The sequence below is a fragment of the Telmatherina bonti genome, assembly GCF_933228915.1.
Source record: "Telmatherina bonti genome assembly, chromosome: 23".
In the NCBI taxonomy this organism is placed as follows: Eukaryota; Metazoa; Chordata; class Actinopteri; order Atheriniformes; family Telmatherinidae; genus Telmatherina; species Telmatherina bonti.
The window spans coordinates 2,360,669-2,376,144 of NC_136632.1; the positions used below are offsets into that span (position 1 = coordinate 2,360,669).

General features: G+C 44.8%; 1 protein-coding gene across 1 annotated transcript in view; it reads left to right on the top strand.

The window, feature by feature from the left end:
* LOC306773318 (protein bicaudal D homolog 1-like) overlaps positions 1-15,476 on the top strand; it is a gene marked incomplete at both ends in the record, with an annotated part of 73,639 nt that overhangs the window by 50,844 nt on the left and 7,319 nt on the right. Inside the window, 6 exons of the mRNA XM_079263108.1 lie at positions 10,283-10,495; positions 11,573-11,725; positions 12,254-12,558; positions 12,635-12,812; positions 14,341-14,844; positions 14,913-15,091. Coding sequence (XP_079119234.1) covers positions 10,283-10,495; positions 11,573-11,725; positions 12,254-12,558; positions 12,635-12,812; positions 14,341-14,844; positions 14,913-15,091 — 1,532 coding nt within the window. The remainder of the gene's footprint in view (positions 1-10,282; positions 10,496-11,572; positions 11,726-12,253; positions 12,559-12,634; positions 12,813-14,340; positions 14,845-14,912; positions 15,092-15,476) is intronic.

A 15,476-nucleotide genomic window follows, 5' to 3' on the forward strand; every position in this document is an offset into this window, starting at 1 on the left:
TAGAGACATGTCTATAGCTGGTTAGAGACAGGTCTGTAGCTGGTTAAAGACATGTTTATAGCTGGTTAGAGACAGGTCTATAGCTGGTTAGAGACAGGTCTATAGCTGGTTAGAGACAGGTCTATAGCTGGTTAGAGACAGGATTATAGCTGGTTAGAGACAGGATTATAGCTGGTTAGAGACAGGTCTATAGCTGGTTAGAGACTGGTCTATAGCTGGTTAGAGACAGGTCCGTAGCTTGTTAGAGACAGGATTATAGCTGGTTAGAGACAGGTCTGTAGCTGGTTAGAGACAGGTCTGTAGCTGGTTAGAGACATGTCTATAGCTGGTTAGAGACAGGTCTGTAGCTGGTTAGAGACATGTTTATAGCTGGTTAGAGACATGTCTATAGCTGGTTAGAGACAGGATTATAGCTGGTTAGAGACAGGTCTGTAGTTGGTTAGAGACAGGATTATAGCTGGTTAGAGACAGGATTATAGCTGGTTAGAGACAGGTCTGTAGTTGGTTAGAGACAGGATTATAGCTGGTTAGAGACAGGATTATAGCTGGTTAGAGACAGGTCTGTAGCTGGTTAGAGACAGGTTTATAGCTGGTTAGAGACAGGATTATAGCTGGTTCGAGACAGGTCTATAGCTGGTTAGAGACAGGATTATAGCTGGTTATAGACTGGTCTATAGTTGGTTAGAGACAGGTCTATAGTTGGTTATAGACTGGTCTAGAGGTGGTTGGAGTCTGCTATGTTTTTGCAGAGCTGCTGTGAATCATTTATAGATGAAGTTATTTATATTTGCACTGGTGGCCTTCTTGCAGAATTAGCCCGTACTTGGCTCAGACATGTCTGTTCTCTGGGCGGGAGAGGGGGGGGGGGTCATGCAGCCGCCTCTCCATGAAGAACATAACTACATACTACATTCTCTGTTTCCTGTCAGACCTTGTTGGCACCTCCAGCTTGTCCACTTTGTTCACTGGTGATTTCATATTCTCCACCAGAAAATGCTTTGAATGTCTTCCTTTTCTCCCTGTGTTGGTCCCAGCCTGCCTACTCCTCAACTTGTTTGGGATTTGGTTTGGTTTTTTTTGTCTTTAATCTGGTTTTGGAAAGCTTTATTGATAGATGCTGTTGGTTGTCCTTCATAATGAAACGTGAAGAGAAATCTCTCTGGAGCTTACCTTTCTGTAGAAGAATACAGCTTTTCTGTGCATAAACTCTGAACAGGTTGACTTCTTCTAATTTAAAACATGTTTTATGTCAGTTCAAACTTATAGAGAACACAGAAGTTCGATCTACTGGTTTTACTTTTGGGTGAAATCAGACTGCTTCAGTCTGCTTCACAGCATCTGAGACAAACCAAAGGAAAACCCGGGATGAGAGTGAAGCAGTTGTTTGTGGTGGTGCTGCTGGGTCACACTTTTCCCAGAAGGCACGGTGTGACGTTTGGAGGGAAATGAAAGATGCTGCGACTGCATCCACACAGCTGTCTGGACTGAAAACGGCTTTCTGCAGCCAGCAAGAGGCCTCCTTGTAACCAGACAGTGCTTCCAGAGCTGGATATGTGGCAGCTTTACCAGCCGCTACAAACCTGGGTTATGTGAAACAGCAGTCTGAGCTCCATCCTGATCCCATCTGGTTCAGCATAAAGCACAAGCAAATGGCTCATCAGGACTTCAGCACAGACTGCATGTCTGAAAGATGCATGGCTGAACAGCACCCACACATGAAGTATTCATGTTCATGATGCTATCTTGATGGTTACCAAGTGAGACTGCTAACCAGACTGCAGCTTCTTCATGAAGCCCAGTACATGTTGATGACCTCTATTTTCACCTGGACATGATGATGAAGACACTTCCTGTTGGACTTTCCACCAATCAGAGAGCTTAAACTGACGGTAACGTCCAATCAGGAGCAGCCAAAGATCAACAAGTGATGAGAAAAGCAGGAAAATAATGATCCTCTATGGCTGGAATAAAGCCAGGAAGACGTTTGGGATGCATCTGAGGTGGACAAAACGTCTGCATGGAAACATCACATCTGCATGGAAACATCAGGTCTGTATGGAAACATCACGTCTGTATGGAAACATCACGTCTGTATGGAAACATCACGTCTGCATGGAAACATCAGGTCTGTATGGAAACATCACGTCTGTATGGAAACATCACGTCTGTATGGAAACATCACGTCTGTATGGAAACATCACGTCTGCATGGAAACATCAGGTCTGTATGGAAACATCACGTCTGTATGGAAACATCACGTCTGTATGGAAACATCACGTCTGTATGGAAACATCACGTCTGCATGGAAACATCAGGTCTGTATGGAAACATCCCGTCTGTATGGAAACATCACATCTGCATGGAAACATCACGTCTGTATGGAAACATCACGTCTGTATGGAAACATCACGTCTGCATGGAAACATCACGTCTGCATGGAAACATCAGGTCTGTATGGAAACATCACGTCTGTATGGAAACATCACTTCTGCATGGAAACATCATGTCTGCATGGAAACATCACGTCTGTATGGAAACATCACGTCTGCATGGAAACATCACGTCTGCATGGAAACATCATGTCTGCATGGAAACATCACGTCTGTATGGAAACATCACGTCTGTATGGAAACATCACTTCTGCATGGAAACATCATGTCTGCATGGAAACATCACGTCTGTATGGAAACATCACGTCTGTATGGAAACATCACGTCTGTATGGAAACATCATGTCTGCATGGAAACATCACGTCTGTATGGAAACATCACTTCTGCATGGAAACATCATGTCTGCATGGAAACATCACGTCTGTATGGAAACATCACGTCTGTATGGAAACATCACTTCTGCATGGAAACATCATGTCTGCATGGAAACATCACGTCTGTATGGAAACATCACGTCTGTATGGAAACATCACGTCTGTATGGAAACATCATGTCTGCATAGAAACATCACGTCTGCATCGAAACATCACTTCTGTATGGAAACATCACTTCTGCATGGAAACATCACATCTGTATGGAAACATCACGTCTGTATGGAAACATTACTTCTGCATGGAAACATCACGTCTGTATAGAAACATCACGTCTGTATGGAAACATCACGTCTGTATGGAAACATCATGTCTGCATGGAAACATCAGGTCTGCATGGAAACATCACGTCTGTATGGAAACATCACATCTGTATGGAAACATCACGTCTGTATGGAAACATCACGTCTGTATGGAAACATCATGTCTGCATGGAAACATCAGGTCTGTATGGAAACATCAGGTCTGTATGGAAACATCATGTCTGTATGGAAACATCACGTCTGCATGGAAACATCACGTCTGTATGGAAACATCAACTTACTCTGCAAAGGGGAGCATTATAGATATATAGATCTAATGCTCCCCTTGATATTCTGGATTCTTTTTTTATTTTTCTATTTATTTTGCATAATTGTTTGTCTTACAAAGTTTGTATTTCTGGACTGGACTGTAAGGGATAGAAGAGGGACAGAAAGAAAATCAAAAAGAAGAGAGCTATGAAAACACCTCGTAGAGAGAAAAAGAGAGAGAGAGAGAAAAAAGAAAGAATGAGAGAGAGAAGAAACTACATCCATGCATCCATCCGTCCATCTTCTGCCTCTTATCCGGGGTCGGGTCGCGGGGGCAGCAGCCTAAGCAGTGAAGCCCAGACTTCCCTCTCCCCAGCCACATTTGCCAACTCTGCGGGGGGAGCCTGAGGCGTTCCCAGGCCAGCCGAGAGATATAATCCCTCCAGCGTGTCCTGGGTCTTCCCCGGGGTCTCCTCCCAGAGGGACGTGCCTGGAACACCTCACCAGGGAGGTCCAGGAGGCATCCTGACCAGATGCCCGAGCCACCTCAACTGGTTCCTCTCGATGCGAAGGAGCAGCGGCTCTACTCTGATCTCCTCCCGGATGACCGAGCTCCTCACCCTATCTCTAAGGGAGAGCCCGGCCACCCTGCGGAGGAAACTCAATTCAGCCGATGTATGGATGACATCTAGCAGTGTGCCATCATAGAGAAACATGTCCAGCTCAGAGATGAAGTGACTTATGTTGCCTTCTGGAAGGTACATGACCAGAATGTCTGCAGTGGTTGGTGCAGAGACCATCACTGCATGATAAGTGATGAGCCTGTAGCTGTAGGACGAAGTGAGGTAAAGTTCCACTTTTTAGAAGGAAGAATGGACGTTACACCTCCTTGTCCGGCGGCTCGAAGTGTTTGGATGAATTCTGCATTGACAGAGAGGACAGCTGGAGTAGCTGGGTTCTCTGGATGATCCAGGTCTCAGTCAGGACCCGAAGGTCTGAGAGACTTGTCCAGAACCTGATGATTCTGTTTTATTTACTGCAGAATAATACCTGTGTGTACGTTGTAGTCGCTCGTACATTTGGACTCACACAGGTAGACTCGCAGGTCTTTCCCCTCGTGGTCTGAGCCCGGTGTGGGCTGATGCACCTGGGCTGCTGAAGTACCTGGAGCTGACGCAGCAGAGTCCATTCGGCTCGGCTGCAACCGGCTAAAACCGGCTCTGTCTGCTTGTCCCGAGCAGTAAACGGACACTGGCTGGCCTGGGTTTTACTGGAAACAGGTTGGTAACGTGATGGTTTTACTGGAAACAGGTTGTTAGCATGATGGTTTTACTGGAAACAGGTTGGTAACGTGATGGTTTTACTGGAAACAGGTTGTTAGCATGATGGTTTTACTGGGAACAGGTTGGTAACGTGATGGTTTTACTGGAAACAGGTTGGTAACGTGATGGTTTTACTGGGAACAGGTTGGTAACGTGATGGTTTTACTGGAAACAGGTTGGTAACGTGATGGTTTTACTGGGAACAGGTTGGTAACGTGATGGTTTTACTGGAAACAGGTTGGTAACGTGATGGTTTTACTGGGAACAGGTTGTTAGCATGATGGTTTTACTGGAAACAGGTTGGTAATGTGATGGTTTCACTGGAAACAGGTTGGTAACGTGATGGTTTTACTGGAAACAGGTTGGTAACGTGATGGTTTTACTGGAAACAGGTTGGTAACGTGATGGTTTTACTGGAAACAGGTTGGTGACGTGATGGTTTTTACTGGGAACAGGTTGGTAACATGATGGTTTTACTGGGAACAGGTTGGTAATGTGATGGTTTTACTGGGAACAGGTTGGTAATGTGATGGTTTCACTGGGAACAGGTTGGTAACGTGATGGTTTTACTGGGAACAGGTTGGTAATGTGATGGTTTAACTGGGAACAGGTTGGTAACGTGATGGTTTTACTGGGAACAGGTTGGTAACGTGATGGTTTTACTGGAAACAGGTTGGTAACGTGATGGTTTAACTGGGAACAGGTTGGTAACGTGATGGTTTTACTGGGAACAGGTTGTTAGCATGATGGTTTTACTGGAAACAGGTTGGTAACGTGATGGTTTTACTGGAAACAGGTTGGTAACGTGATGGTTTTACTGGAAACAGGTTGGTAACGTGATGGTTTTACTGGGAACAGGTTGGTAACGTGATGGTTTTACTGGAAACAGGTTGGTAACGTGATGGTTTTACTGGAAACAGGTTGGTAACGTGATGGTTTTACTGGGAACAGGTTGGTAACGTGATGGTTTTACTGGGAACAGGTTTTTAGCGTGATGGTTTAACTGGGAACAGGTTGGTAACGTGATGGTTTTACTGGGAACAGGTTGTTAGCATGATCGTTTTACTGGAAACAGGTTGGTAACGTGATGGTTTTACTGGGAACAGGTTGGTAATGTGATGGTTTTACTGGAAACAGGTTGTTAGCATGATGGTTTTACTGGAAACAGGTTGTTAGCGTGATGGTTTTACTGGAAACAGGTTGTTAGCATGATGGTTTTACTGGAAACAGGTTGTTAGCGTGATGGTTTTACTGGAAACAGGTTGTTAGCATGATGGTTTTACTGGGAACAGGTTGGTAACGTGATGGTTTTACTGGGAACAGGTTGGTAACGTGATGGTTTTACTGGAAACAGGTTGGTAACGTGATGGTTTTACTGGGAACAGGTTGGTAACGTGATGGTTTTACTGGAAACAGGTTGGTAACGTGATGGTTTTACTGGAAACAGGTTGGTAACGTGATGGTTTTACTGGGAACAGGTTGGTAACATGATGGTTTTACTGGAAACAGGTCGGTAACATGATGGTTTCACTGGGAACAGGTTGGTAACGTGATGGTTTTACTGGGAACAGGTTGGTAACGTGATGGTTTTACTGGGAACAGGTTTTTAGCGTGATGGTTTAACTGGGAACAGGTTGGTAACGTGATGGTTTTACTGGGAACAGGTTGTTAGCATGATCGTTTTACTGGAAACAGGTTGGTAACGTGATGGTTTTACTGGGAACAGGTTGGTAATGTGATGGTTTTACTGGAAACAGGTTGGTAACGTGATGGTTTTACTGGGAACAGGTTGGTAATGTGATGGTTTTACTGGGAACAGGTTGGTAATGTGATGGTTTCACTGGGAACAGGTTGGTAACGTGATGGTTTTACTGGGAACAGGTTGGTAATGTGATGGTTTAACTGGGAACAGGTTGGTAACGTGATGGTTTTACTGGGAACAGGTTGGTAACGTGATGGTTTTACTGGAAACAGGTTGGTAACGTGATGGTTTAACTGGGAACAGGTTGGTAACGTGATGGTTTTACTGGGAACAGGTTGTTAGCATGATGGTTTTACTGGAAACAGGTTGGTAACGTGATGGTTTTACTGGAAACAGGTTGGTAACGTGATGGTTTTACTGGGAACAGGTTGGTAACGTGATGGTTTTACTGGAAACAGGTTGGTAACGTGATGGTTTTACTGGAAACAGGTTGGTAACGTGATGGTTTTACTGGGAACAGGTTGGTAACGTGATGGTTTTACTGGGAACAGGTTTTTAGCGTGATGGTTTAACTGGGAACAGGTTGGTAACGTGATGGTTTTACTGGGAACAGGTTGTTAGCATGATCGTTTTACTGGAAACAGGTTGGTAACGTGATGGTTTTACTGGGAACAGGTTGGTAATGTGATGGTTTTACTGGAAACAGGTTGTTAGCATGATGGTTTTACTGGAAACAGGTTGTTAGCGTGATGGTTTTACTGGAAACAGGTTGTTAGCATGATGGTTTTACTGGAAACAGGTTGTTAGCATGATGGTTTTACTGGAAACAGGTCGGTAACATGATGGTTTCACTGGGAACAGGTTGGTAACATGATGGTTTTACTGGAAACAGGTCGGTAACATGATGGTTTCACTGGGAACAGGTTGGTAACATAACTGGTAATAAAAGGAGCATTTCAGAATCTGTCAGATGGAAAGATGGACAGAGCTTCACCAGTCTGAGACAAACTGGATCTGAACATCCAGAAAAATGTTCCTCAGACTGACAATCCTCCATCTGCAGTGTAGAATGTCAGAAGATTCAGAGCAATAATGTTGTGTTTTAGTTTTCAGGACATGAACATGTTCATGAAAGTTACAGAGGAAGATGATGGAAAATAGTCTTCACATCTTCCTTTCAGAGTAAATGTATGACAGAACTCTGGAACGAGATAATAAGGAAGGTGAAGCCAGAAGTCCAGATGAACCAGAGTGTCTGTCCGAGTCGGGCCACATGGAGTCACGCATACTGAATTAGAAATATTAAATCTGAAGCTGCAAAATAGTCTGTGCCGTAGTTTCATGTTACTGTGGACCTGAAGAGAGGAACATGTGAGCTGAACCTTATAAATCATGACTTCTCGATGAGAAGTTAATGTTGTTGCCCGTGAGAAAGGAGAAGCCTTTTCCTAAATGACCTGAGCTGAGACGGAACATGCCTTTCCAGCCGAGAAAGTTCTCTGTTTCCTGATAAAACCCAAACCGGAACAAAAATAAGTCAGTAAGAAAGAGTAACAGCAAATAATAAAAAAAAAACTGTTTGATAAAAATAAATAAAACTAGAAAAGCACTCGGAGAGCGCAAACCTCCGCCACAGTTCTCCCCATTTTGTAATTATTTGTTCTTTTTCTATGATCAAAGTTCCAAAGGCCCCCCCCCACTATGTTTTCATATTCTGGATCATAGTATCCAGAATGATTCCTTTACCTGCATCAGTCTTCGATAAATTTTACAACCAGTTGGAAGCCTGTCCAGTATTTTTTTTCCAAAGTGCTGCGACCATTTTCGTTGGAGTTACGTGCACAAATGTTGAAAATGGCTCTATCTCACAATGTTAAAGAATCCTTTAAAAAGTTGCTGGATCCAAACAGTGATATCCACCAAAATAAACCAGTTCTTCATTTTCACATTTTCAACAAACAAAATTTTCAACATTTCATGAAAATCCACCCATAACTTTTTCAGTTGTCTTGAGCAAAAACAAACAAACAGATAAACACCGGTAAAAACCTAACCTCCTTGGTGGAGGTAATGAACAACGATGGTGTCTGCCTGGACAAACAACATAGAAGTTACCTGTAGAACATCATGGCTGCACCTGACGCCACCAGATCCGCTCACATATGACGTTTGGAAGAAGTTTCTCACCGCTGTGCTATACCCACCTGTACCACTAGAGGGCAGTTTTTCCACACACTTCACCTTTAAAGTGGGTCAATATGGATGCACTGTGACAGCGTGGTGACCTCTCCAGGTGTAGCTGCCTCTTGCCAAGTGTTTGCTGGAATAGGCTCCAGCTCAGATAATGATGAGAAACTGTCCGTAAAATTATTCGTTTTTACATTTATTGATGAAATGTTTGTTTAAAGTGTTGTTGTTTTAGATGGCCTGGTGGGGAATTGATCCCAGTCCTGTCTCAGATCCTGTTGTCATGATGTGCATTCAGCTCCAGGAGCAGGAGACGGAATTTCAGACTGATCCAAGGACAGGGTCTAACAGGATTAAATGTTGAGAGAGGTCGGAGAACATCGTTCATAAAAACAGACTCTTAGAGCCTCCTGACTTTTCTTCAGTAGATGTTGTGCAAACAGCTGAAATATTTATTAAAACATCCTTGTCGCAGTGCGTTCCTGTTTTACCAAGAACTGATCAGCTAAATGTGATAGTTAACTTATGTTTCACCAGCTGGCTGTGCATCTCTTCTTACTTCTCCACACAGACGTGTAGACGTATTCGCTAACATGAGCTCGAGCTCCACGTTACAGCTGTTCTACACGTTCTGCAGCTAATTTGACTGTTTTCATTCTGTATTCAGGAGCAGCAGCAGGAAGTCTGACGTCCATCAGTTCAACATGTTTTACCATCATGCAAACTGAAAACTGATTCACTTTAAAGCTTTTTCTTCTTGTCTAAGTGATTAAAATGTTTGTTTTTCTGAAGGTTTTCTTTATCTGGTCCTCATTCATGAAGCGAACACAGTTTTGTAAACTTCAGGTGTTTGCATTCTGTGTATTTTATTTTTTAAAAACAGGATTTTATGTCCAACACGAAGCCTGTCACAGTGATTTAAGCTGTCTGAATGTGTGTCGGCCATGTTTTACTGTGGTGGCACCCTGCAGCCTGAGCTCCTGCTCCACCCATTGAACGGGTGTAGTTATGGGGCCGTATGTTAACATAGTGTTGGCGTCTTTCCACAGCGTGGCAGTAATGACCAGAACGACGGAGACGTGAACAGATGGCTGGTCTGTGCATGTCCTACATGAGCAGCGACTCCTGCTCAGTTTTATGAGTGTGGGAGGCAGCCGGGGCTCATGGGTAAAAATCAATGTTTTGCCCCTGACACTACACCTCCAGTGATGCCGAGGTTTCAGATTTCTGCAGCCGTGTGTCTGCCTTAAACAGCCGTACAAACAGAAACCTTCTAAGAACTGATAAGTTGATGACTGATAGTTTATATGACAACAGAAGCACAAATAACACTTTCATTAGACTTCCTTCTGTCTGGTTTAACGTTTGGATCTGCAGCTCTCGTGTCACTGGTTTTTAAACTTGCATGACTCTGAGCTGCTCAGAGCACCACACACAGGACAGGACAGGACAACAACATGGCTGGCATCTAAAACCATGACCTCGTTTAGGTTTCCTTCAGAAACTTTTATTCTGACTTCAGGTGCTGAAAGAAGGCGACGCCTCAGAGGTTTCTGTTTCCTGCTTCTTCAGATTGTTCTGTTGGGTGTAATGTCCAAATCCATCAAGGCTAGCGTTAAATCCACTAACAGATGATGCAGGTGACCTCTCTGTGTCAGAAACACACTTCATCATCTGGTATCATCCCCTGTTTTTAACCAGACATGGACATCAGTGACGAACTCTCCTGTCCTTTCAGGCGTTTGGTCAGGCTTACTCCACCCAGCGTAAGGTAGCTGAGGATGGGGAGACCAACGAGGAGACTTTGCTGCAAGAGTCCGCCACCAAGGAAGCCTACTACATGGGACGCCTCTTGGAGCTCCAGTCAGAGCTGAAGCACAGCCGGACCTCTGCCTCCAGTGCTCAGGCTGACAATGAGCACCTGCGTGCTGTGCTGCAGGAGCTCAGGGAGGTACGATGTAGCTGACACTTCGTTTAATATTATATCCTATCATACTGTATTATGTGGTATCATATTGCACTTTATTGCATCATTCTGTAGGTATGGAATTGTACTGTAGCACATAACGTCATATCTTACGCTTTCATGTTGAATCATATTGTGTGATGTTGTCTCATGTAGTGTAGTATTGTACCATATTGTCCTGGTTCATGTTGTATCGTATGATACCATATTTAACCATACCCAATCAGAACGTATCATATTATTCTGTTGTCTTGCATGGCATTGTATCATTAAGTGAAATATTATGTAATTTAGTATCAAATCATTTCATGTTTTATGAAATAGAATCATATTGTCCCTTATCATACCATGCCATATTTTACTGTACCAAATTGTATAGAATCATATCATATTGTTCATATTGCACCGTATCGCAAAGCATTGTATCACATTGTATCGTATCACATCCTGTTGAATCATATATTGTATCGCATAGCAATTTATTGTATTACATCGTATGGTATTACATCATATGGCAACCATCGTATCACATTGCATCGTATTGCATTGCATCATGTTGTATTGCATTGCACGGCATTGAATTGTCTTGAATCGTATCGTATCATATTGCATTATATGACATTGCACCGTATCATATCGTATTGCATTGTATTGCATAGAATCGTATCGTATTGCATCGCATCACATTGTATGGTATCGCATTGCATCATATTGTATTGCATTGCATGCCATTGCATCATATCATATTACATCGTATAATTTTCTGTTTTCTTGCGTGATATTGCATCAAGTAAAATATATATGTATTGTGTAGCTTTAAATTGTATCATATTGTCCTGTATCATAATAGATTATATTGCATCGCATCATATTGCGATGCAATATATCTGCAATATAATATATTAAGTATATTAAAACAACAACTGAATCATTATAGGATTTTGTCAGAGTTTTTAACATTTATTCTCCACCTTCCTTTCACTTCTACCAGCATGTCTCCTTGTGTCAGCTGAGTTGTAAACAGCTTGCAGCTCTAACTTTCCATTTGCTCCGTCTCAGCAGAGTAATGAGATGTCGGAGCTGCAGCGAGGTCGGATGCGAGAGGAAATCAGGGAGTACAAGTTTCGGGAGTCACGGCTTCTCCAGGATTACACTGAGCTTGAGGAGGAGAACATCTCTCTGCAGAAATTGGTCTCAACGCTCAGGCAGAGCCAGGTAACACACATAACTATAACCATTATTCATATTTTAGCTTTTCCCTGCCAATGTGTCCAAACTCATGACAAGACGTTGTAGTAGTGTGTCTCCAAGTTACTTTTCAGTCAAAACCAGTTCCTAATGTTCCAGACTAGGAACTGGTTTATGCTCCTGATCCTGAATTAGAAAAGTGGATCAGTTATGGTTGTGTGCTAAAGCAGGGACTGTTTTTATCTGCAGGATCAGTTTTCATGTCTCTGGACCAAAGCTCATTTAAAATGTTCTGAGTGGAAACCTGGATGAAGATGTGGAATAGTTTGTGGACAGCATGGACGGCGTGTCCTGCAGACTAAAGAGGAGAGGGAGCATCCAGCTTGTTATCAGCCTGCATCTCTGATGGGATGGGGTTGCATTAGTGCCGATGGCGTGGGCAGCTTCCACATCTGGGAAGCTCCATCAGTGCTGAAAAGTACATGGAGGTTTTAGAGCAACATCTGACCTGAAACGGCTTCATAGCGTCTTTGTGGTTACTTGAATTGTTTTCAGGTGGAGTATGAAGGCCTCAAACATGAGATCAAGGTCCTGGAGGAGGAGACAGAGCTCCTCAACAGCCAGCTGCAGGACGCCGTACGCCTGAAGGACATCTCAGACGCCCAGTTGGAGGAGGCGTTGGAGTCTCTGAAGAGCGAGCGCGAGCAGAAGAACCACCTGCGCAGAGAGCTCATCCACCACCTCAGCATGTGTGACGTTGCCTACACCGGCAGCGCACACCTCATTTTCTCCTCCACCCCACCCAGCGGCACCGCCACTCCCACTACGCTGCTCTCCCCGAACACAGAGGAGCCCACCAGGTGGACATCACGCTACAGCAGCTGCAGATCTGTTCTTCTGTTTCCTCCAGAATCCTGATGTTCTGTGATCTTCTAGGTGTAATGGTCACCTTCAGGGTGGCACGTCTGCAGCGGCGGCTGCAGGGTCCACATCCAGCACTAACGGGGAGGGGTGCCGAGAGCCAGGTCGGAAAGCTGAGGGGGGACCCACGGCGGACCTCTTCAGTGAGATGAACATGACCGAACTTCAGAAACTGAAGCAGCAGCTGATGACGGTGGGTGCGATCCACACGGTGGAATGTGGAGGGAGATACTTTGGATCAGGAGCAGATTTATGAGGAGTCCCAGGAGGGGTTGGCAGGGGGTATCAGGGTGGGTGTCCCACTGCAGGGATGTTTGGATTACTGACCTTGATACGATTAATAACAGAGAAATAATCTGGATTATTCTGTCATAATTTTCCATCGCTGTAAATGAGAAAACCTCCTTATGGTCACAGTTTTATTTATTTCTTTAGTTGACATCATAAATAACAGGATAAGATTTACTGTCAGAGGTCTGTTGGTTAAACATCAGCTCGGTTTCAGCAGGTACAGCACAGAGCTGCTGGTTCTCCTGCAGGAAGTGGAACATGCCGGGTGGATTTCTTTATGTCCTGCTTTACGGGCTGCTGAGACGTCCGCCACCATCGCGCCACGAAAGCAGAGAAATCCCAGCAGGATGATTTCATCTGTTAGTTTGGAAGGAAGAACTCTCCTTCTGCATTGTGTGATTAAATGCTGCTGATGGTGACTCCTGTAACCCACAGATGGTGGCTGCTTATCAGACTCACAGAGCTCTTCCACAGCCAGTGCCTGGTGGGTTTGTGGGTCCCTGCTGCTGTGCTTCATGGCCATGTGACTGCCCGGTTTCACAACCAGTCCAATGGAGCATTTGGCCAATAACTGACTAAACATCCTGTTTTTGGACTGGGAGGAGCCAGAGTACAAAGACAGAACCCAAACATACACATACACCAAGAGAACCCAGATACACTCAAACACAGAACCCACGTGTACACAGGGAAACCCACACTTCCATGGGGAGAACATGCAGTCCGGGTTGGGGAGTTTTCACAGCTTCTTCTCAGAACATTGTCTGGGATGAACTTTTCTTCAACTCAACAACTATTGTGTGATTGGTCAGAAAGCTGAAGTGGGCGTGGTTATTACGTAATTACGTATTAATACGTAAATGCAGAATCGTTAACATGCAGCATAACACAGGAAGTTTCAGCACGGCTGGACGGATAGTTCGCAGGAACTGATGCATAAATAAAGAAAAGATCTGAAAGGAGTCATGAACATCAGCAGCCACGATACGCGGCGTCCAGAGCGTGGAGACACGGCGTGCATGTGCAAAACATCATCATACCCTGAACTGACACAGTGTGGAAGCAACAACTCGTCAGGACTTTATTTTTAGCCTTCTGTTGATGTTTTCTCAGTTCGTCTTCCTGTAGGTGCTCTCGATGATTCCCTGCTTTGCTCTCTTGCAGAGTTAGTCGGATTTTTCTGTTTTTTAGCAGCTGGTTTTTCTGTTTTAATTTGGATTTTATGCTTGTTTTCTATTATCTATAACTCTATCTGCCTTCCTTCTCCTGTTCCTCCCGTCAGGTTCAGCATTAATTTTAAAAGATTAAAGTATGGAAAAGACTAATAAAGGATTATAAGGAGCAAATGTTTTTGGTACATCTCGGCAGCCAGACCACAGGACAAGGTGAAAAACACTAAATAATGATAATATTGATGATGCCCCCTTCAGGTTGAACGGGAGAAAGCAGCTCTGATGACCAGTCTTCAGGAGTCCCAGATTCAGCTTCAGCACACGCAGGGAGCCCTGACGGAGCAGCACGACAAGGCCCGCCGCCTCGGCCGGAAAGTCTCTGCTCTGCGCAGCCTGCGGCGGACAGGAAGCTCCGCCTCTCAGATCAGCTCGGAAACCCTGGAGGAGCTGAACAAAGACGAGGAGGAGGAGGAGGAGGAGGAGGAGGAGGAGGAGGAGGAGGAGGAGGAAAAGACGGAGGTACTGAGTAAAAGTCAGGTGTTTTCATTCCAAACGCCTGGCCTGGAGATCCTGCAGTGTAAATACCGCGTGGCTGTAACGGAGGTGGTGGAGCTGAAGGCGGAGGTAAAAACTCTCAGAGAGAAGCTGGCTCACTGTGGGATGGGAGCGGCGGAGGAGAAGCCCAGGAGGTCCAGCCAGGTCCAGAGGCTGGAGAGGCAGGTGGTCTCGTTGGAGAAGAGCTGCCGGGAGGGACAGGAGAAGGTGAGGGTCCATCAGTACGTTCTGCAGAGAGATGATGGAGATTTAAGAACCTCTGTGATTCCTGGCAGATCTCTGGCCTGGAGGTGGAGCTGAAGGCAGCTCGCTCTGCTGCCTCTGAGAGCCAGGGCGCGCTGAACGCAGCTCAGGAGGAGCTGGTGACTCTGAGTGAAGAGCTCGCTCAGCTCTATCACCACGTCTGCCTCTGCAACAACGAGACGCCCAACCGGGTCATGCTGGACTACTACAGGTAGGTTCACCTACAGCAGAGCAGGTTGGATCAGAACCTTTACACGGGTGTTCCTTCTGTCAGGGGAACTCATGGTTCCTGACGATGTGGCGGCAGGTTGATAAAGGTTTGTCTCTGGATCTCAGTTCCAGGTAGTTTCACATGATGGAGATGTTTCCTAAACATCCTGTCCTTTCAGGAGCCAGAAGGACATTTCTGGATCCTTTTTATGTCTGGGATTTAAAGGAAGATCAAATAAATGATGCTTTTCCAGGATCTTTGGTCCTCCAACTTTAGTCTTCCTGTTTACTTGTTCTTTTCAAACATGGTGGAACATGTTCGTTCCCCACTCCCACATACTGAACCCCACCGAGACCCAATGGGCTGGATCAGATCCTCAGGACCA